This window comes from Mycteria americana, chromosome 2, assembly GCF_035582795.1.
Source record: "Mycteria americana isolate JAX WOST 10 ecotype Jacksonville Zoo and Gardens chromosome 2, USCA_MyAme_1.0, whole genome shotgun sequence".
Taxonomy (NCBI): Eukaryota; Metazoa; Chordata; class Aves; order Ciconiiformes; family Ciconiidae; genus Mycteria; species Mycteria americana.
This window is the reverse complement of record NC_134366.1, coordinates 132,544,254-132,567,098: the sequence shown is the minus strand read 5'-3', so window position 1 is coordinate 132,567,098 and position 22,845 is coordinate 132,544,254. Positions and strand designations below refer to the sequence as shown.

The window sequence follows — 22,845 nt, the reverse complement described above, 5'->3', positions numbered from 1 at the left end:
AGAAGCTATCCCACCATTAGGAAGAAGGTCCAAAGGCAACAAATCCCAGGTTCCTCCTCCTTTGCTGCAAATATTAAGATACACAAGTATTATCTGGTACAGAAAAGAGTCCGTGCAAGCGATCAGGCTACTTGGGATGAGTCCTGGTCCTGAGGCCAGTACGCATTTCCCACTCTGCACAATGATGCAGAGCACAGCTTGCTGAACACTTCATAAACAACATTTAATCATTCTGTCTCAACAAGCTTGCTTCTCACATCATTCGTGGATGTCTCTGTTACCTTTTGCTGGAGTACTAAGACCTAAATGTAGATCTCCTGCAGATACCACCTTTCTTCCCCTTGATCTGGTGGAAATGAACCAGCCAAGAAGAGGAAGGATGCTGGGGAAGGTTGAGCATTCCCTGCCTGCAAGTTCCCTGCTGCCACTAGAGTCAATCAACAGCAGAGCAAGGGGAAGAAATTTATTTTCATCCAAATTTTGCCAAGGCATGCATATTCACTCTTTTTTTAATAATATCAGCTTAAATTAGTACCATTAATTCTTCTCATAGAAGGCAAGAACAGTTTTCAACTACCCAAGTATTTATCAAGTGTTTTCACTTCATTTTGCTGGGATATAATTTTGATTTAAGCATGCAAGCCTATCTGAAACAGTGATTTCTAATTCTTTCCTGCTTTGTGGGAATTCTAAGTAGGTCAAACTTTTTGTTTTGCTTTTCAAAAACACCACTGGCAGCCAAATACAAGTTTAGCCCCCCAGAATTGAAGCACTATTAATATACTTCTGACTGGTAGTTTCCACAACTCCCCCTCTTTTTTATTTTATTTTAAGGGATGTGAAAAAAAACTTAAAGAACGAACTCAGATGTAAAGGTGCTGCAAAGAGATGGGTATCAACAAGGGTGTCACACATGAGCTACATAATAGGCACTATTAATAAAACAAAATATTTTTATGTATGTGCACACACACATATATAATAATTCTTGATTACTCCTTAACTAGAAAGAATGTTTTGAAAGACTGATTTGACCTAAAAATGGACCTGCATACGTTACAGATTTTGTAACAAGTACATGCTTGTAAACAAGGAGATTTGATGCAATTAAGGGAAATGTTTCACATTTCTTGTAAATGCACCAACCATATTCCACTGGTTCGCTGCTCCCTCTCGAGGCAGAAGTACTGAAGTTCATTTCTCCTCTTCCACCTAAACTCAGTGAATTTTGTAAGGGAATTCAAAGAACCCCATCTCTCCCTACAAGAGTAACTCCACACAGAAAAAGCTGTGCCTGCAGACATAATAAGCACTGTTTTGGCAATAAAATCATGTGGAACAAGGTTGGATGTTTTGTCTACCAGTAAGGCAATGAATGAACACTGAGTCCTCTGACACAGCTAGGACAAGGTCAGCTACCACCTGCTTTCCCACCAGCAGCAGGATCCCTATTCTATGTTAGCTATCTAACTGTAAAAAGCAGCACATATTTTCTACTAAATTTGCACCACCTTAACTAAATAATACTTTTATTGTAGGGTTGCTTCTAACCGCTGGACATTTATTTCCATTTCTGCTTGAGATCCACTGTCAGACAAGCAAACTTGCACTGATACACTGGCTTACAGTCAGTATAAACATCTCATGGAGGTTTGCAATGGCAATTAAGTCAGCTTCTAAATCAATTTTAATTGACAAAGCACACAAGCACACCTCACTTGTAGATCCAAGCCAGTCAACGAGAGACAAGAGGCAGACTACTTAATTTAACAACTGCCACCTTGCATGTTAGACCACCTATTCCAGGAGCTAAGTGATCTCTGAAAGCCTTACATATGTGTATCAGCATAGAGTTAATTTTTGAGGACACAGAAGAGGCAAGTCTTACATGCCTGAGCAATATCATCACAAATCAAACTTAGGTTTTTATGTTTCCATTCAAATCTAAGGCATCAGATAATCCGTTCAGCAAATATTGCCTTATCCAAGTTATTAAGTTTTCAGGTATTAATCTCTCCTGCAAAAAATGTTTTAAGATTTACTTCATCAAGCTTTTATAGGCCCCTAGAGTTTATGGACTACATTCACCAGCTAAGCTACATCACTACATCCTAGCAGCGGTGTCCACAGGCCCTTGCCAAAGCTGTTATAGCAGCAGAAGCCACCCTATCTGGTCCATGAGAAAAGTAAGGTGGACAAGAACTGTGGGCAAAACCATGAGCAAACTGAGAAGACAACTGTCTACACTAACCATTAAGGAACTTCAGTAGTAAATCTTCTTTTTTTCTGGAGATTCACAGCCCTGGAAGTGTAGCAGCAGTAAATTCAGAAACGTCATTCTTGAATACAGCCAGAGATGATGGCAGCCAAACCCATAACCAGTCTCCTATGGACCACAGTATCCACTAAGGTCACGTTAGGGACAGTCATGTTTGACGCACATCTGTCCACACAGGATTAAGACTACATTTCCCTAAACAGTGGGCTAGATTCACATCCTCTATCCCTGCTCTCAGATCATCAACCTTCTGGGTTTTTTTTCTTATACTGGCACAATCTCTACAGAAAGGCATGAGGAGCCGATTTCTCTTCCTGAGAGTAGCCCATAGCCTGAACGACTGAACCGAACCCAGGCCTCTGGCCATGTGCTTTTAACAACTAAGCTGTGACCACAAAGGCATGTTTTTCAGCAACAGCACTTACTCTTCAGCCACTTGTGTAAAGGCAAACCCATGGATGTACATCAAGGAGCACTTAGAGCACATTAACAACATTCAGAGCCAACCGGACCAAGATGTAGAGGTAGCAAGACACCTAACCCAACCACGTAGAGGTGCCAAGCTCTTCTGTAGGAATAGGTGCAAGCCTGTGGATAGTATTCTTAGATGCTTTTGTGGGAATGTAAATGAAATGTAGATGCCTTTGCCCATTTATAAATCCAGTAAAAAGCGCTCAGGAGCAGAGCAGAAACCTGGTAAGGTCGTTCTTTGTCGTGGGAATGAAACATTTGATAAAATGCAGTGGTCAGAAGTTGAAACTAGAGAAACTCTGCCTAAAATTAAGGTCCCTGTTCCAAGATTCATAAGCCACTTCGACATTTCACTAGCCTGAAACGCAGAACGCAAGTGAATCATCACCTGCCGTACAAACGGTGCTGTGCATAGCGTGGGCTCATAGTGTGCTAATACTCAGGCCATGTGAATTTCAGCCTGTTTCTCAAGCCAGCTGTCTGCCACCAACGATTCTGCAAGCCACCATGTGGCTTGAGACCTTGCCTGCTCTTAGTCAGACACAGCTTTTGGAAAAGCAGGAAATAAACCTGGGAAGTTCTGCGGCATGGTGCAGGTGAGAACATCTCCCTGCTCCCTTCTTTGCAAAAAGCTACAAGACGTAATTAATATAGCAAATACACAGAGGGAACTAAACCAGTCACTCAGGGGAATTGTTACAGTCATCTAATTACTTTTTTTTTTTTTTTTAAATCTAACGAAAATCTCCAATACAAAAAATGCCACACCAGTGAAACAAACTGTGTGTTTATCAAGCGAGTGATGCATCTAACTATTTAATTGCTGCAATGCAAGCAGCCCATATGGAACCACACACTTGTGTGGAGGGCATCAGTACCACCTCTGGTGGCATGACATTCGTCTCCGATCTACTAATCAGTGATAGTAGTGATCGCAGGCTGTACAGTGATTTCCTGCAACTCCTTCATAAACTGAAAGCCATGAAAATTTATGACTCAGCAACTTATCACATAGTTAGAGCTGGTTAAAAACTTTTTTTTTTCTTTTATAATGAGGTATCTGCCTGGCACTCAAGAAATGTACTGGCTTTGGATCTTCTACAAGAACCTCCAATCTGCTGCTTTGTGAAGGAACAGTATCAAAATCATGGAAATAATCTACTACTCCCATTTCTAAATATATGAAAAGTACTGCAAACACAGAAATCACTTAACATAAGGTACAAACTTAAAACAAAAAAAACCCGCACATTAAGCTGAACAGACTTAAAAGTCTTAAGTTTGTGCTTATAATACTTGTGTTTTAAGCCAGCTGAGCTTTTTGTAATTACCAAGCCCTTATCCAGTAACACACCTGGTCAATGTCAGCATTCCGAGGTAGAAAATACACAATATTGTTGGTGATCTTCTTGGAGAGCCTGAAAATTTCAAATGTAGAAGCCAGTAAAGGAAAAAACAAGAATGGGGAAGGAGAAACTGCTTTATATTCATTCATTTCGAAAGTATGTCCCAAATTCAGTTATCATGCAATTAAATTATAGTTAGTCTTCCAGGTGTGTGAGTTAGATACTCTTCTGAAATGCAGAAATTAGTATTGTCTAAATGCAGAAACTCTATTTCACCTTTATTGCCCTAGAAAGGAGGAAAAAAAACCCAACATCTCACTTTTTAAGAAAATTTAACTGAACTACAGAGAAGTATGAGAAATTTGAATGTAGTTTATAGCTAGTACATTGGCTTGGCTTTTTTTTTTCCCCCTAATCCATTTCGTGGAATATCTCTCAGATGCATACAAAGATTTCCTTACTCTTACAAATATGGCTACATTTTAGCCAGAAAGGAAACAAATGAGAATATTTTTTGGGGAAAAAACCCACCACACTTCATATTTGATGAAACCATTACGCTAATACCTTCCCAGATGAATGAGTGCTCAATACCAACGTTACTAAGTTAGTATGGAATTTTATACATTAATTAAAAGGGTTAATATTTTGCTTGCACTCTTCTGTGATTTCCCAAGTCACAGGCAGGTGCTACAACTGAGAATAGTTTGAGTAAGATTATTTTAAATAAGATATACCTTTTATAAATCAATTAAAAAGTGGAATTAATGAAAAAAAAATCATAGCTCACTTAACTAATTATTACCTATATATACACACCACATAGCTATTTGATTACTTCAGCATATTTTAATAAAATAATATAGAGTTAGAACTGCTGAATTATTGCTTTAAGAAGCTAGTACAATTCTCTAAAGGATTTTTTACTTTTAAGAATAACTATGACTTTTTTTAAAAATAAAAAATTATAATAAAAATATTTAATTTTAGGTGGTCAAAGTCATACAGCTGAGGTTGGGGGAGGACGACTAAACAAACGCGGCACATCTGGGACTTCAGCTGCTGGTCATATCACCCCCAGTCAGCTAACTGGACATGCAAAGCCCATGTGTGCTGGTTTTGGCTGGGGTAGAGTTAATTTTCTTCACAGTGGCTAGTACGGATTTGTATGGCTATGTTTTGGATTTGTGCTGGAAACAGGGTTGATAACACAGGGATGTTTTAGTCACTGCTGAGCAGTGCTCACACAGAGTCAAGGCCTTTTCTGCTCCTCACCCCACCCCACCAGCGAGTAGGCTGGGGGTGCACAAGAAGCTGGGAGGGGACACGGCTGGGACAGCTGACCCCAACTGACCAAAGGGCTATTCCATACCATATGGTGTCATGCTCAGCACACAAAGCTGGGGGAAGAAGAAGGAAGGGGGGGACATTCAGAGTGATGGCGTTTGTCTTCCCAAGTAACCATTACGTGTGATGGAGCCCTGCTTTCCTGGAGATGGCTGAACACCTGCCTGCCCATGGGAAGGAGTGAATGAATTCCTTGTTTTGCTTTGCTTGCGTGTGTGGCTTTTGCTTTCCCTATGAAACTGTCTTTATCTCAATCCATGAGTTTTCTCACTTTTACCCTTCTGATTCTCTCACCCATCCCACAGGAGGGGAGTGAGCGAGTGGCTGGGTGGGCTTAGTTGCCGGCTGGGGTTAAACCACAACACCATGTCAAGAGAGGGAGGAGAAGAAAGAGAAAACTGCTTGTAAACAACTGAAAAATCACAACAACGTGTAACTTTGAAAGGATATCCATCTGGGCAAATCATGGTTTGGATATCGAAGATTTCAGCAGTGGCATAGTCAGGCCCCCCCCAGGGCGGGCTGAGGAACACAACATCTGCTTGCAGGTCGGCAGCCAGCACCATGAAGTCTCCGCACACAAATTCTATCTGATCCGCCACGCCGTACACCTCAGCGTTGTTGCGCGCAAGACTGAGCTTCTCAGGGTCAATATCAATAGCGATCACTGCAAACAGAAATGAGAGCAAATGCACAGGTTCACGTGAACAGCGAATGCCACCCGACCACCAAAAGGACGTTTCAGAAGGAAGGTGTTCTTCTGCAGCCACCAGATACAAGTCACATCCATTAATCTACTGTTGTGCGGTGAGTGACTACTTCAGTTTTGTAGGTCATGGTAGACATGAAGCTACAGCTCCTCAGAGGGGAAGGGTCTGCTCTTGCGGGGCAGGAGCAGAGGTTCCACCAAGAGCAGAACCGCTGCATTTACAAACCAGCAAGGGAAGCCACACAGCCAAGACTGGGAAGGCTCAGCTGCCGCTGCAAAGCTGAGAAGCTTTAGCTTTTGGCAGTCATACATCTACTACCGTGACAATCCTCCATCTCAGCTCAAGTAGTGGACAGGTAAGGCTGCCCGCCTAAGAGAGGAAGTCCTCCTCACTTCAATCTTGGCAGGAGCCTGACAGCTTAAACAGTGTCAATTAGAAACTTACTCTTCTCCTTTGTTAAAGATAAACATTTATCTGTGGCTGATCACATTATCCTGAAAATCAAGCTTAAAAAACCCCACCCAACACAGCACAAGAGAGATGATAAAAGGGCAGTACGTAATCATAGAAATAAAAATTTAGCCAGGAAATACAAAAAGCTAAGTGAAATTTAGAAAAAATTTATAGAATGAATTACAGCCTACCAAATTTAATGCAGGAGAAACTACCATTTGTCTTGCTCAGAAACGACTCAGAAGCGTTAGATGAGCTGGTATTTTTCTAGAGTTTGATGAGTAGAGGAATATCAAGTAGTCACTGTTTTTACAGAAAGCACTCTCAACGTTTCACTGCAATTTCATTAGCTGGCAACAGGAACTTAGACTAGTATTAAGTTATCATCACTTTTCTGTATTTGGTTCTGCTGCACCTGCAGGTGATCCCATTCAAGTGCTTAAAGTACTATTCGCACATTATCTGCTTTTGAGTACGTAGACTTGGTGTAACAATTGGGAAAAGCAGCAGCTTTGTGGCATTTCTGGAGGTTGGCACCACAAACAGAACTCAACCTTTACCAGCAATTTTCAGAGCATCTGACAAGACTAGTTACTATGCCACGTAAAAATAACTTTGACTAGTACAACACAAATCCAACTCTGACTTAAAATAGAAAAGCAGTTTTATAGGTCCTTTTTAAAAACAGAAAGCTCATCTTGTGAGCCTGATGAAGCAGAAAAAGCTTCTGTTGCTTCAGAAGCACTGGAAAAAAAAAATCAGCAAAGTGCATACCCAAATTTTTAGGGAAAAAGATTGAAGAAACAAAATAATGTGCTGTATACAACACCTGCTTACCTCTTTTTGAGGTCAACGCAAACTGAATAGCATTTCCTCCAACCCCACAGAATGCATCCACTATGATATCGCAGTTGAATGACTGACTAACACGGATGGCAATATGCTCAGCTATTTTCTCAGGAGTAACAGAAAACCAACCCTCTGCAAAGGAAAGGGAAGAAGTGTATTTTCGCCTCTTATTTCAAGGTCACCTAAATTAAAAACAAACAAACAACTCGAGCACACAACTGAAGGTTTAGCGTTAATCCCAACAATTTTGGCTTAACGCATTCGACCAGGAAATATAGGCTTTGAAGATGATAAACTCTGGTCAGTCCAGCAATTTGCTAAGCAAACAAAGTCTCACTGAAGCAAACAGATATGCCTGAATCTCGGTAAATGCTTTGTTGAAGTTGGTGCTGAGGATACTGGCTTATCAAGGAGAAGTCCACTGAGACAGCTACAAAAAACCTTATGCATCACGATTACGCTCTGTAACAACTAAAACCAGAAATATATTCTCTCTTATCTGACATGTTATTTTCTTTATAGCAATGTCTGGTCTGCCAAATAATCTACATGTTTATGTGGGAGGGCATTAGAATTGAAAGGCTTACAAAACCAACAAACCCAAGATACAAAAAGCAGTAATCCCAATTCTTCCTTTACCTATAAACGTATGATTTGGAAGTGTTTTCCATGTAAACATGGAAAAAAGTAACTTTGAAAGTGACTGCTGAAAGTCAGAACAAAACAGAAAAAAACTAGATCCATCAGCATATTTGGGAGTTTCAAAAAATTATTTTATAAAATATAGAAATAGAAAAATGTCATCGAGTTTCTGAAAAAGTCCTGACCATGAGTAATTTGGGTACAGTATGATCTTTGGCAAATGTCAGGACTAATGCAAACGGGGTGTCCCATGCTAGAAGCTCTACTGAAGTCCAAGACTTCTGTTTGCCTGCCTGCTGGGAGATGGAATTTACCCAGAGGTGCAAACACACACTCAGTAATGCTCCTCTTATAAGAAATTCAGTAATAAACTGCGAGAAGGGCCACAGGTTTGGATACATCTTATACCACTAAGTCAGCGCACTTTGTACTAAACACACCTCTGTCTAGTTTAATTCCCTCATCAAACCGAGAGAACAGCCGGTAGCGTTGTGCCCAGTACTTGGCCAGCTCTGGATCAGCAGCAATCTCAGCAGGTATAGCTCCCAGTGCATTTTTATTCCTTCTTCTCCTTTTTTTCTCCTTCTTCTTTGTGGTAATTTTTTCATCTACAGCTGGAAGACACTGCAAAAGTTAACAATCACTGTCCTTGTAGGCTAGGGATGTAATCAGTAGGTAGGTGAGAGTTAAGATATAAGATGCTCAAGTTTAACAACACTGCTAAATGTCCTTTATTACTGTTTTGCCAGGTTATGTAGATTAGTGCTCTTAAAAAAGAGCATCCTATATTTCAAGGGAATAGTGTTACCTGACAGGTATCAGTCACAGTCCTAAAAATCCTAACACTTCACCCATTATTTAAGAGCCTTAACAGGCTAGCCATCATCTTCAACTGATAGCAATAAAATCTACGTAGTAAGCAAACAAGTGGATCAGACACCAATTTAATGCCCTTATATAAATAAGGAGTAAGAACCAATCTAGACAAGACTTTTACAGTAGAAATCTAACATAACTGAATTGCTGTAGGAAGGATTAAACTATATGTAGAAACCTGAATAGTCCTGTTTTCCTTTGTTTACAGTGTCAAATAGAAAAGTTCATAATATAGATTTTTTCCCTCCCCTAGAAAATAAGTTTAACAACACATGCTCCCCAAAGCTCAGCAATGTGCATGTGAGAACCCCAAACCTGACAGTCTGTGCATCTACCTGAAGTTAATCACCCTCATCCTTGCAGGGGAAAAGGGTGTGAATGGAGACCTGTTAGATCATGTCTAGGATCAACAATGACTGTCTCTCTGTAAAGAAATACTGCCAATATTAAAGACAAGACCTGGGATTCTGGTGCTCCAGGAATAAGCTACTTCCACTAGCACAGCTCTCAGTCGGCCTCATTACCCCTTGGACCTAACGAGTCTCTCTGAATAAACAGAATAAATAAATACCACACAACGCTGCAATTTGGGAAAGCAGTACGAAGTCCACTGCCAATTCATTTCCAGTTTGTAGGAAACTGATGTACCTTGGCTGACGTCCTCTGCCTCTGCCCGGAGATAATCGGGAATATCCAGAGAGACGAGCTGCCGCCCGCAGCCACGCTCCTGCCTGCCCGCACCCTGGCCATCGGAGCCGCTCGCTGCCGCGTCCTGCGCTCCCTCCGCAAGGCTATGCCCTCCAGGTTCTGTGAAGGTCGCAGTGGAAGACGGCGGCTTTTGGTTTTCAGCGTTCAGCGTCGCAGCCTGTGCAGCAGTAACGCTTTCCTGATCCTCCTCCTCGCTGCTCGCGGACGATGCCTCCGCTTTACCCTGAGGGGAGGCTGTCTGGGATGTGGCTTCCTCTCCAGGTTTATTAACCCGCTTCAGGAACTCTTCCACCTGCAATTGTCAAATATCACAGACGATTAGATGGTGCTGTTAACCAGCTACCAAGAGCACAGCTTAAAAGCCTTACAGTGCAAAAGCACCTGCCACGCATGCACTCTCTACCACATGCACTTCGAAAAAAGTAAAATATCCAGAGGGAAAACATTCAGGAAGTCCTTAACTGTGCTCCCTTCTTACAACATTTGGAAACAAGTTGTCTTTGGGAACTAGATACCAGCTACTTGCAAAAGAGAAACTCCACAAAATAGACTGATAAATACAGTAAATCATTCTCAAGTAACATCTGAAATATAGCCAGACTTGCCACAGCACAGGTGCCCAAGACTACTACTTTTTAATTAACTACCTTTTCTCCAATCTGCATTCAGAGAAGCTGTACTCTGCCTTTCAGGGTAGCATAAACAGGTAAAATTACCTTCATACATTAGTTGCCTCATCTCCAAGAGGTACCAAGCAGTGCACGTGCTAAAGGGTCCTGCTGCACAGCAGAGACCTCAACATTACCCCCTACCCAACATGCAGATGCTAGTCCAAACTCTTCCAAGGTATATGCAGATGCTCACTTTTATGTTACAGTTGCTCTGAGTGGCACTACGCCTGGGGCAGTTCCTTACCAGAAAGTCTGAGGAAATATATAACTTTTTTTTTTTCTTCACATAATTAAAGTTGCCCTCAAACTATACTGGCCTCAGGTACAAGATGGCAATGGTCAAGCCTTTGATCAAAAATTACAGCAATGGGACTGGAGTTCAATACAGTATGTGCTGTCGCCACCAGAAAACAGTGTTTTGCAACTGGGTGTTAGGGAATGCCAAGCATCCCAGGAGAAGGGAAAGTAACACTGAAAATCTGAGGTAACAGATTTTAAAGAGACTCAATTAAAAAAAAACTGCACTGAACAAGTTTTTCTACTCATTACTAATTTCTGAGTTAAAAAAAAATAAGCATAAAGTTATAGGTGAAAATAAATGCAGGTAGAGGTGTAAGCAAAAATGTTGATACAAATTACTAAGAACATGGAGTTACATGAAATACACTAACCTATACAAACATTTTTCTCTTATGGCTGAAATGCCAGCACTAACAAATGCCCTCACATGCATTTTAAAATCAGAGATACTTTTAGTCACTACAGAAACCTACACACACGTCTAAAGAAACGATGCACCCAGATGTTAGGAATGATTTTCACTTAATTTCACCATTAAGCTCACATTCCTCTTGACAGATTGCCAAGAGTCCACCAATGCCTTTCCGTATCCACCCTAACCTGACTACTCTTCACCTACGCCGGGGGGTGGGGTGGGGTGGTGTGGTGTGAGAATAAAGAGGGGTGGACTGGCACTTTTAACATGCCACCTATCTGGGCAATTTTTTTTTTCCTTTTCATAATTTAGCAACAGCTAAGGGAGCAGATAAATCTATGAATTACAGCAACACTAAAAATTAAACCTACCTTCTTCAAAGTTTTATTTTTTTTGCAAGACGTTTCAGATTCCTCTGTAAAGAAGATGTGTGTGTTTTTGCTCTTCCTTGGTTTACGCATATCCAAGAATTTGGACTTGAGTTTCGCTTTTTTCTCCAAGTACTGCACACTTCGGTGGGTAAAATCTGGAATTCCACCATACCTGAAATTTAAAAAAAGACTTAGTTGGTTAATTTCCAATCTGGAAGCTTTAACATGAATGCTGATGTATACAGAAAATGATGTAGACTAAATTATTTCTTTATGAGACATTTGCTCCACTCTTAAAATATATGTCACTGGATGTAGCTGCAAAACAATGTACCTTCATGAAAACTTCTAAATATTTTTACTTGAAAACGTTTACCTGAATTAGATTTTTTTAAAATTATTTTTTGTAATAGGTACATAACTTTAGGTGGAAACAATTTCCCAGACCAGCCTGAAGAATAGGAAATGAAAAAATACCTTGATTAGTAGAATGACACATCTTTGTGGTGGCTGTAAAGAACCTCCAGAACAGCTACTTAAGTTACTTAAATAATTCTTATAGCGTAGAATAGAGATTGTCAACTTCAAAACACAGTCCTCTCTGAAACTTTTATACATACACATGTACTAAACAACTTGCATCTTGCAGAAGCACTAGACCTAAGCTACAGTCCACCTGTGCGCTGTGATGTTACTTCTACAGCACTGACCACCATATCTTTAGGTCATACCACCAAAAATGAAATGTCAGTGGTCAACACCCTGGCAACACGTTATTAGTATAGCAACATTTTACTAGCTTAAAGCAACCTCATTCTAATATGAAACAGCTATAAATTATGATCTAAGCTCAGAGGACTCCAAACTGAGAGGACCGTTCATTGTCAGAGCCTTTAAGCTCTAATTTCAGTAGCTGACAAGCCATTTAACATTTACACAACCGCAAGTACCTGACGAGTTACCCTTCTATTTCAAAGCACTTTTCTTGTTCTTTAATTAGTCTCTGTAACTTTGCATCTCTCTCTCTAGCCAAAGGATGAGTTTTATTAAGAGCAGAGACTAACTTTGGGAATCATCTTCAAAAGTTTAACAAAATGGGAATGGAGATGAATGGTCTATTTGAATAATAACAAGAGAGCTAACTTGCTATGAAGAAACCCTGAGTTCCTCATAAGCAATTACTTTTGTCCTGTGCCACACTTGAAACCCAAAACAGAGCAGGTTTCCTCAGGATCTTCCACTGGGTTCTCATCCACATCCAGTTCATGGCTAGGAAAAAACGCAGATGACAAAGTTACTTACTGTAAATACGACTCTTATTTTACAGATATACCACTAAGAAACTCACGTACTGAAAACATTTAAATGTGGGCTTCAGTAAGTTCTTCCACACACTGCTGAAACCAAGCAAGGCAGGTAACACCAGCCTATTCATATGCATGAGCACATACTTTTTTTTTTTTTTTAACCAATTCTAGGGACGTATGTCCTTCTTTTCAGGAATACTATATTTGAGTATTCTAACTAATATTCCAACTATTCCAAATGACCTCTTAAAATAGTAATATCAAGCCCTACATGGAACTGATGAAGATAGTGTTTGTTCACCCTATTTGCAAATTACCTTCATCATCGATTATGTTATCTATATTATTATCTATTATTATTGCTATGGCAACAGCAAAATATTAGAACAAAACCAAAGCTACATGATTAGTAGATAATAATTCCATCCATTCCTTCACCTTTGAGTTTGTAAATTTATTAGAGAGGAAGAGCCATCTCATCATCTTTGAGGCTATAAATTTTTAGAGAAGAAAGAAAAAGACTGTGACAAGGCAGAGATTAGCTATTTTATGATTGCCATAGCACTGAGCACTTTACTGGCAGCATACAATTCAGTTAAACAAAACAAATAAGTTACTATCATTCTTGTATCGTCTACACTAATTAGACCTAGATAAGCAAGGTGTCCTATCCAATTTAACAATCTTGTATACTTCAGTGGTACAAGAATAGTACCATCACCTTGCACAGTCATCGAGGCCAAACATTGTTTTCATAAAGCAATGGAAGAAACATCCACTGCCTGTTGACAGGTAAAGTGATAAGCAGTGATGGAAGACTATGCGAGTTAAAACTTCAGTACAAAACCACAATCTCAACCAAACAAATAGTTACTATAAATCTTTTGGACCTGGGCTTCTGGAGAAAAAAGCTCATCTAAATTTCATGACTTGCCTTCTCTTGACTTTGGCATGTCTGTATTCAGGAGGCTCTTCATCCTCATCTTCATCTTGGTCACGAAGCAGCAACTGTTCTTTGTCATTTGAATTCAAGCTACATGACCCCTGTGAACCTAAAAAAAGACAGATGAGATCATATTTTCCTTCTGCATAAACTAATTCCTTATCTTCCTGTCCCCAAAGTATGCCTGCACCTACACTTAGGTGCAGGCTTACATACATACATACTTAGGTGCAGGCGTACTGCATAAATTATAAATTACATACATACATACTTAGGTGCAGGCGTACTGCATAAATTAATTCCTTATCTTCCTGTCCCCAAAGTACGTCTGCAGCTACAGTTAGGTTGTTGTACCTACCTGGATCTGACAAATAAGGCACAAGTGCCGAACACACATATCTTTACCTGTCTGTCTTCGAGGGACAACATACCAATACAAGCTTCCAGTTATTAGTTACACTGTAGAGTTAATAATCTTAAGCAGGACCAACTTCAAATTATCTCAGCTCTCCAAGAAAAATAAAATGCCTACAAGGTACAAATTCAAAACAGTTTCTTCCTTGTGTGTGAATTTTGTTTCCATTTCATTAGCTATGTAAAGATACTGATATACATTTAATGAGAGAGGATTCCAACACCCCTCTCATTTCTTGTTGGAAAGGAGATTTTCCTTTCACCTCTCTCATTCCAACTGTACTGTAGGATCAAGATGGGACCACACCTGCACTTCTTCCTTCCTTAGAAGGTCACTAGCAGCGGACTCAGAGGTTTCCCACCAAACTGAAGTCCCGAGCTGCTGACACTTAACTCATGTGCTTCATCCCTCCTCTTCAGCAGGAGAAACCATTCGACAGTCAGGAAAGACGTTACACTGCTGCTTACAGCAAACACTGGCAGGAAGAACTGGCAGGCAAACGAGATGGCTCTCCCTGCGCCCGCTGAACTGGCTGGCAAAATCATCTCCAGCCCAGTCTTGTACCTCCCTCACGAAGCTCTTCCAGTAGTGTAAGGCACAGCCACTGGCTTTCACCATACTACTACATTACCTGGCACTTTCACTTGTTAGCACTAGCTGTGAATGTATGAATTCAGGGTTGCAAAGATGACTGCAGCTCACTGCCTAATTGACAACAACACTGGAAAGGACCTCTGGAAGACACCTAGTCCACAGTAACACAGTACAACAAAACAAGAGTTTATTTTCAAGTATGGCATTTTTAGACAGAAGGCAAAAAACGCCCCCAATGCCAGAACTGCAAAACTATTTTTTCTCAAAAAGCTGTTCTTAAAATTTGTCAGATTCATGAGAACACCAACCTGAGTTTTCATTCATTTTAGACTATCAGTGAGAAAAGACACATCACCTGAATGACACAGCTGCAATACCAATACTAAGATAAATAAATACACACTAACAGTGCTCTCTCACCACTTTCTGTAGTACCTTTGAAGATTTATGAAGTACATGTTCTGCTAAAATCACTTCTGGGTGAAGAACGCATTCAATGTACAGGTTAGAGAGGAGAGAGATTGTCCAGAGAAGCAGAGGAAAGAAAAAGGAATCAAGTATGCAATCATTCCACGAAACACTTAATTGACTTTTTTAAAATGGCATAATACAGACATGCCCTTGTTTCTTATATATAACCACCTAGAGAAATTCTGGTAGAATCAGTTTTAGCTGATTTTCTATTACCTGACTGGTTAATACTTTTACTTTCACAAGATGCACTCCTTTTCCTGGTTCCTCCATCACAGGGCTCCTTCTGGCTTTCACTGTCAGATGAACTATGCGGACTATGAACTTGAGGACCTTGGTGGGCTGCTGTTAGAGCTGTACTGCTCTGCTCCACTTCCTCCAAATTCAGATTTAAATTACAAATCCCAGAGATTATTTCACTGTGGGGCTCAGCGCTTGAAGGGAGTGTTTGCTCACTTCTAGTGTTAGAGGGAGACAGCTCCAAGCTCAGCACTTCACTGTGTTCAGCCCCTGGGCTAACCAAGTCTGTTTTTCCTGGAAGACCTGCCTCCCGGGTAACGCCATTAGCTTCCACTTTGTCACCGTGTGAGCTCTCAGTAGTCCATCCTTGACTTGTCCAGTACTGAAACTGTTCCCAGTAATACCAGTACAGTTCGCTATAATGCTGCTCCCACTCTTCCCTGGTGTCCGGACTATTCCAAGGCTCAGAGGCTGTGGTGGCCTCAGACGATGAGACCTCTTGATGCTTCTCCAGCCAACTTTGCCAAAGAAGGCCCTCTCCATACTCACTCCAGTACTTCTCCCATTTTTCTTTAAGTTCGTTGGGTAAAGCCTCATTTGCAAGACTTTCTGAACTTTCACAGTTCCCTTCGCTTACAACCTGAGGTTTGCTGCTCTTCTCACGTTGCTCTGTAGCTAGGGCCAGCTCACCGGAAACAGACTGGATATGACCACCACAAGCTCGATCCTGGCATTCCTGCCCCATTTTATCCTCACGTTTTTGCTGTAACTCTTTTTTCTTCTTCTTTTTCTTTTTCATAATCTTCATGTTACTTCTCTTTCTATAATTTTCTGTTGCCTAAAATATAATGGAAAAACATACTTAGAAGTCCACAACGTATATGCCATCTTGTCCTCTCTCCAAGCACACTTCTGTTTCCATTGTAACCCTCCCTCTCACTGCAACCCTGCTGTTAGCTTTCTCCCCACAAAAGGTTGTAGAGTTCATGGGTCTGACAGGGCCCCGCTGCATAACCTTGGCTGACATTTCTGAGGAAGTTGTAAGAAAGAGCCGTGAGAAAGTCTATAGAAAGACATACACAAAAAGGCAGAATTACAGACAAGAAGGGGGCTGCTGAGAGGGAAGTCATTAGTAGCTCAAAGATTCAGAAGGAAAGACGTCAACATGAAACACTATAAAATCCTAAAGGGAGGTTGGTCAGCAATTGAGGGGTCGCTGGGTTGAGCTCAACAGTAAAACGGTACCTCAGTAACATCAAGGACCTGTTTCAGGGGGCCATGGAGGCTGACCCTTACTCTCGCCTGGTATCTGCCTGGCCAGCAAACACTGTTCAGGTGTCTTTATCAGGGTAGTGAACCTATAATCTCAGCCTAACAAAACGTTAAATCCTTGCTGTCTTTGGGTGCTTTAAACAAAAAAGCATCGCTTTATACTCGTAAGCTCTGTAAATCCTGCAGCTAAATCTCTGTATGTCTGAAGGCACTGACCCAAAAGAGGGATGTAATATTCTTCCCATCCCATACCGATCTCCAAGTTGGCTAACAGAAACACAAGGACAGCCTCCTCTCCAAACAGGTGGCCCTTTCATTTCTGCAATACAACTATTTCACTTGTTACAACAAATTCAGACTACTACAGTTGTCTAGTGGAACAGAGAACAGAAACCTGTTACTGAAAGGAAACACTAAGGTAACTTGTTGGTTTCATCAAATACAACTCCACTTGTTTTGGTGGGACTTCCTGTGCTTTCAGACATAAACAAGTTAAAAATATCCAAGAAAAGCCAGTTTTTCTATCAGATAAATCTGCCAATTTTTTTAATAAACTGCCAAATTAAGTTTGGGAGGTAAAAAGGCAGCGGTGATGAGGGACTACAATTCACATGGCCAAAAGACTGCAAACGTACAGATATTACTCCAAATGTCCCATCAGCTGCAATCCCTAGTTTTGTTGCACTGACAAATCCATAAGGTGGACTATAAAGAAGTTAGGTTCGGAGAACTGGCGTTAACCTTTCATCCACATCCCTCATAATGTCATGTTAATACACACAGTGTACAAAGCACAATGTTTAGTAGTAACCTAGTGAAAACATATATTATGTTCTCATTCAACTTATTTGCAGTATTACGACATAGCAACAAAAACTGCATGTATACTTTGGGCTTCAAGTTGGGTGCCTGTAAGGTCTATTTACATGCCATCAATTAAAATAACATACAAGTTTCTCCTATTTATTTACAAGTTAATCAGGTCAGAACCATGGAGTGCTCTGCACAAAAGTACTCTCTCACTGCCAGGCAGGTCTGTATTCCATAAAGCAGATAATGTGGATATCCCACTGTCTTTTTCTCATCTATGAACAACTTTAGTCTTCCTCTAAAGCCCAAATGCTCCCTATGGGAAGCAGAGCACCCAAGCCTCGCTCCTGCCCTTTGGAACAGCCTGGCTTTATCAGTTGCAAGGGGGATCTTAGAAACTAGCTTTCTATATCAGTATCTAAAGCTAAATGGTTAAAGCAGACAGTGTGAACACACGTGCTCAGATTGGAGTGTACCAGTTGTCCTGATGCAGAGCATCAACGTTACCACAGTTGTTTTAAACTAGCTCTCTCTAGTAGCAAGAGGAATAGAGACATGGAAGCATAAAGCAGAGTCTGACGCTGTTTAGTCAAACTGGCAGGTGGATTTTACAAACTGCTCAGATACATTTCCACGAACCGCAGTCTCAAAGATAACTAAGGAGCAGACATGCCCCTACGTCTGGAAACACAAAGTAAAGAGAACAAATAAAGCAAATAAAGATTTACCACAAAGTCCCTGTGGGCTGACTGCCCACCAAACTGAAGAGGCAATCCCATGCTCTTCATAAGCTCGGCCTCCGAGTCTAGTTCAACTTCTTCCAGGTCAAGAGCATGATTAGTATCCACCTTTAATGTCACGTTGGGACAACAGTTCTCCTCCTCGGATGCTTGTTCCTCTCCTGTTAACAAATTATATTAAGTGACTATAATCTGGTTCTGATACCTCAATGCAACAGCATGGCCTACAAAAGGTAGCAGAACCGCCTCTTAAGCTTCCTTTCCCATTTAAAATTTTCCACATCTTATTTTCTACATAACTATCAGTAGGAGCCAAAATCTAACTTCGACAGCTGAAACACTGCACTGGGTCTGGCTGGGATGGAGTAAACCTTCCTCATATCAGCCCGTATGGCGCTGTGTTTTGGATCTGTGGCTAAAACAGCGTGGATAACGTATGGGTGTTTTGGCTATGGCTGAGCAGTGTTTGCACAGCATCATAACTTTCTCTTTTCCCCACTCTGCCCCCGCCAGCGAGTAGGCTGGGGTGGGCAAGAGATCGGGAGGGGACACAGCTGGGACTGCTGACCCAAACTGGCTGGAGGGACAGTCAATACCCTATCATGCGATGCTCAGCAATAGACACTGGGGTAGAGAGTGTGGGTGCTTGGGGTCAACCCACCACAAACATTCACCTCAATAAGTTGCAGAGCAAACTACAATAACGCCCCGCAGACAACAGAAAAATTAGCATTAGGAAAAGAAAATTCTTTACAGGAGTTCTTTTGGCACATATCAGGGCAAGCTTGAAATACAAGAAGCTGCTGGTTTTGTCACAAATCTTTCAAAAACACACTAACAAAGATAATATGATTTTACAAAAATGGAATGTGTGAACTACAGAACATAATTATCTCAGAAATAACTGATCGACTATCAAAACACTGCTTGCACACCTATCAAATTTTTAAGCAACATCATATGTATATAAAATGACAAATACCACTGACAAAGTAGGAACTGTATATTGATGAAACTTATGAAATACAAAAGCTCTCGACACAGTTGATAAAACCGAAAAATTTAAGATTTTTTTTTTTTGGTCAGGATATATTTACTGCCAAATTATCACACAGCACAAGACTCTTCTGTTTTTAACTGATTACTCTCACCACAACTCAGTCACATATGCACAAAAATGTGGTTTACATTCTCCTTCACTCCATTCACACTGCCTCCATCTAACCTGTGCTATTCATTCTCGGCTTCTATGGACATTCCTTTCTGTTCAGACTCCTTCCTTTCAAATCAATCTATTATATGATGCTGGAGCTAGCAAGACAGCAATGCAAAAATCAGATGCCAAAGGAATTATGTTCAGATAGGCACGTGTGGGGAATTCAGGAGGATGGAGCAAGGGACTGGTGTTGAATTTGCCAGAGCACGCACGATGATTATTCCTAAAATACAAGCATGTAGGGAGAGACTTACTCCTCCGGTCCTCCTCGTATGATTCCTCATGTACATGCAAATCATAATTTCCCCCATCAGGGCTATTGCTTCTTCTCTACTTCTGGCCCAGCAGATTAATCAGCAACAGCTAATGTCCTAGGCTGGGGTAGAGGCAGCAGGACAGTATTACTCTCAGTCAAACATCTGGGATTTGCAGACCCTCCATTATATAATTAATTTTGAGCTAGGGAATTTGAAATTAGGATTTGAGAGTAGCTCAGGCACTTGTGAGCTAATCTGCTCTGTGCACCTGTGGAGATTATGTGAGCTGGTATGTCTGTGCAAACAGGAGTAAGCATCGCACCTGGTGCGACACAAACTTCCCCATCAAGATTATAGTAACTGGAAAGTTATGCAAGTGCTAAGTTATTATTCACATCCATCCCCATATCAAAAGTACTGAAAAACAGGCCAGAAATAAGAAGAAAACTATGGGTTAGCAGTTATACAGTCCTACTGTACCTCAAATAACCACACATAACTATTTACTGCACCTCATATTGCACAGTACATTTTATTACCTTACCTGTACTGTCATTGTCATCTTTGACATAAAATCCTTTTAATCCCAGTTTATATAATTTTCGATCTCTGTAAAAATGAAGAGAAACATTGACGCAGAAGGTCATCATTAAACCAAATTTTTTTACAGTAAAAACAATCATTCAGTGGAACAACCTCCCCAAGAACGTGGTAAAGTCCCCATGGCTGGAGGTTTCAAGATGCGACTGGACAGGGTGCTAGATAACCTCATCTAGGCTCCCCTTCCCACAAAATGCTGGCCCAGATGATCTTTCGAGGTCCCTTCCCACCTGGGCTGCTCTGTGATTCTAAACACACGAAGCAAAGGAAAATATGAAGAAGGCAGCACTTCAAAGCCTGACATGAAAAGCCTACACGAGAGATGTTCAGAAAATGTTGCTGCTACACAGAATACCCGGGAATTAAGTTTTTGGCCCACAAAACGTTCTGCTTAAGTGGGTGGAATTTAGTGTCTTCGCTCCAAACCCGCAAATATTTCAGCCACCACCCAACGCCGAAGGCACCTCATCTCTGCAAGTGTCCCAGCTAAACACAGGGTGTGTTTAACACCAAAGGCTCCGGTAACAGCCACTTCTTCTCCCAGCTCCCGCACCGGCGAGAGGCAGCCCCCGAGCGGCACCTCTCTTCCCCCCCTCGTTGAGAAACCTCTCTTCTTCCTCCTCCCTGGCTCGGGGAGGCTCCAGGTCCCTCCCCGCCCGTTTGGGGAAGGGAGAAGGGGACGGGGGGGCTCGCCGGAGCCCCGGCCGCGGAAGGGAGGGAGCGCTGCGGGCTGAGCCCCGCACAGCCGCCGCCCCAGCCGGGGACAAGGCAGCGCGGCCCGCGCCCCCCCGGGAGGGAGCGGGCTCCGACCGGCGGGACCCGCTGCTGCCCGCCGGGCCGCCCCTGCGCCGCTCCGGCAAGGGCCTCCGCGGGAACCGGTGTCTGGGTGGGCTCCTCCCGCTTTTCCCCCTTCTATAACTGGTATCGTTTAGTAAACACAACCTACGGGGACCCCTCTGTGCACCTCTCCCTACCTGCGGCCGCAGCAGCACGGCCCTTTCCCGCATCCCGTCCCCCTCCCAGCGGAAACTTCCCCTGGCCACGGGGGACGCGGACACGCGGGGCCCGCCCGCCCGGCGCCGGCGGCGAGGCCGCTACTCACTCGACGAAGGCGCGGGAGCAGAGGCAGAGGATGCTGCGCGCCGCCCCCGCCCGCAGCAGCAGCTCCGCCACCAGCCGCCCCCGCGGGTCCTGCACCATCGCTGCGGGAAGACCCACGCCGCAGCACGGACCCGCCGCTGCCTTCCGCCGGAACTGCCGTGAGCGCCGAGCCCGCCCCGAGCCCGCCCGAGCCCGCCCGGCTGCCGCCGAGGGGGCGGCCCGAGCCGAGCCGAGCCGAGCCGAGCCGCGCCGAGCCGAGCCGAGCCGAGCCGAGCCGAGCCGAGCCGCGCCGAGCCGAGCCGAGCCGAGCCGAGCCGAGCCGAGCCGATTCGCCGGGGGGGGGCTGCCCGCGGCGGCGGTGGCGGTGGCGGGGTCTCCGCTGAAGGAGCAGCCGCTGCACCCGAATTGGGGCTTCAACTTTTAGCACCCTGCTTTGGCTGTCGGCGTCCCAGGCTTTTGAGAGCTGCAGGCGTGGGTGCCTGTGTAAGGGCAGCCATAGTTATATGACTTCTGCTGCTGTCGGTGGCTCCCTACGAGAAATATTTGCATCTTGGTGTTCAGAGTGGGGGGAAAGGAAGGGAGGAAAGGACGTGGCAACAAAAATCTGCAACGAAAGATAATGCAGCAAAAATCTGGCAAAACTGGGAGTGGGAAACAGGAGTGGAATGCCTGAACAAAGTGTCTTGGAGTAGTGGTGGGCGCAGAAATAACAGGAGAGCTTAAAACGAGGAGAGAATGAGGAGGACAGGGCGGGCAGAGGGAGTCGAAATGAAACCAAAGCCTGGTGAGCAAAGGGGCCTGGCAGAAGGCAGGGCGAGGCGGCGAGGTCGGAGCGAGGAGCTGGAGGCAGGGGTTGGGTGGGGAGGGAGGAAAGCATTGGGAAGCAGCCATGTGTGATGCAGGTAACTGTGTTTTGCCCACGGACTTCTTTCCTGTGGAGTCCTGCTTCAGGCACCGGACCAGATATAACGTGGGAAAACATCATTGTGGAGTGAAGAAGATGGTTTTATTTGGGAGACCTGCTGACCTGTTGTGAGAGTTGGAAGGTGTTTAGACAAGGAGCTTGGTAGGAGAGAAGGGAAAGTGCAATGTTGAGCAGAGCATGGGATGCTGCCCTGTAGAATCAGATTTTATCCTTGCCTCCATTGCAGAGACTTTATATGATGATGCACAAGGTTTGAGAGATTTTCTACATAAAACACCAAGCGATGGACTATTCAGCTCTACTTAGATTATTCAGAGTGTATCTGTAAAATGCATGAAATCCAGGTCTCTCTGAAGACCATTACAAAGCCTTCCTAGACATCACTGGGAGAGGATTTCTCAGATAATAATTATGGACTTTGTGATGTCTTCTTACCTGCTAGCCTGCCTACTGCACACTGGGAGGGTATTAGAAAGAAGTGTACCATACATGCCTGCCCTGCTTTTAGGACCTCTGC

General features: G+C 42.8%; 1 protein-coding gene across 1 annotated transcript in view; it reads right to left on the bottom strand.

Annotated features, from left to right (window-relative positions):
- Positions 1 to 21,545, bottom strand: part of TGS1 (trimethylguanosine synthase 1) — a 31,571-nt gene extending 10,026 nt beyond the window's left edge. Inside the window, exons 1-12 of the mRNA XM_075494678.1 lie at positions 21,405 to 21,545; positions 20,247 to 20,311; positions 18,218 to 18,390; positions 15,384 to 16,245; positions 13,679 to 13,796; positions 12,620 to 12,706; positions 11,438 to 11,609; positions 9,621 to 9,972; positions 8,537 to 8,710; positions 7,443 to 7,586; positions 5,893 to 6,109; positions 4,104 to 4,182 (exon numbers count right to left, since the gene is read on the bottom strand). Of these exons, the coding sequence (XP_075350793.1) occupies positions 4,104 to 4,182; positions 5,893 to 6,109; positions 7,443 to 7,586; positions 8,537 to 8,710; positions 9,621 to 9,972; positions 11,438 to 11,609; positions 12,620 to 12,706; positions 13,679 to 13,796; positions 15,384 to 16,245; positions 18,218 to 18,390; positions 20,247 to 20,311; positions 21,405 to 21,502 (2,541 nt within the window). The 5' untranslated portion in view covers positions 21,503 to 21,545. The remainder of the gene's footprint in view (positions 1 to 4,103; positions 4,183 to 5,892; positions 6,110 to 7,442; positions 7,587 to 8,536; positions 8,711 to 9,620; positions 9,973 to 11,437; positions 11,610 to 12,619; positions 12,707 to 13,678; positions 13,797 to 15,383; positions 16,246 to 18,217; positions 18,391 to 20,246; positions 20,312 to 21,404) is intronic.
- Positions 21,546 to 22,845: the final 1,300 nt, after the last annotated feature.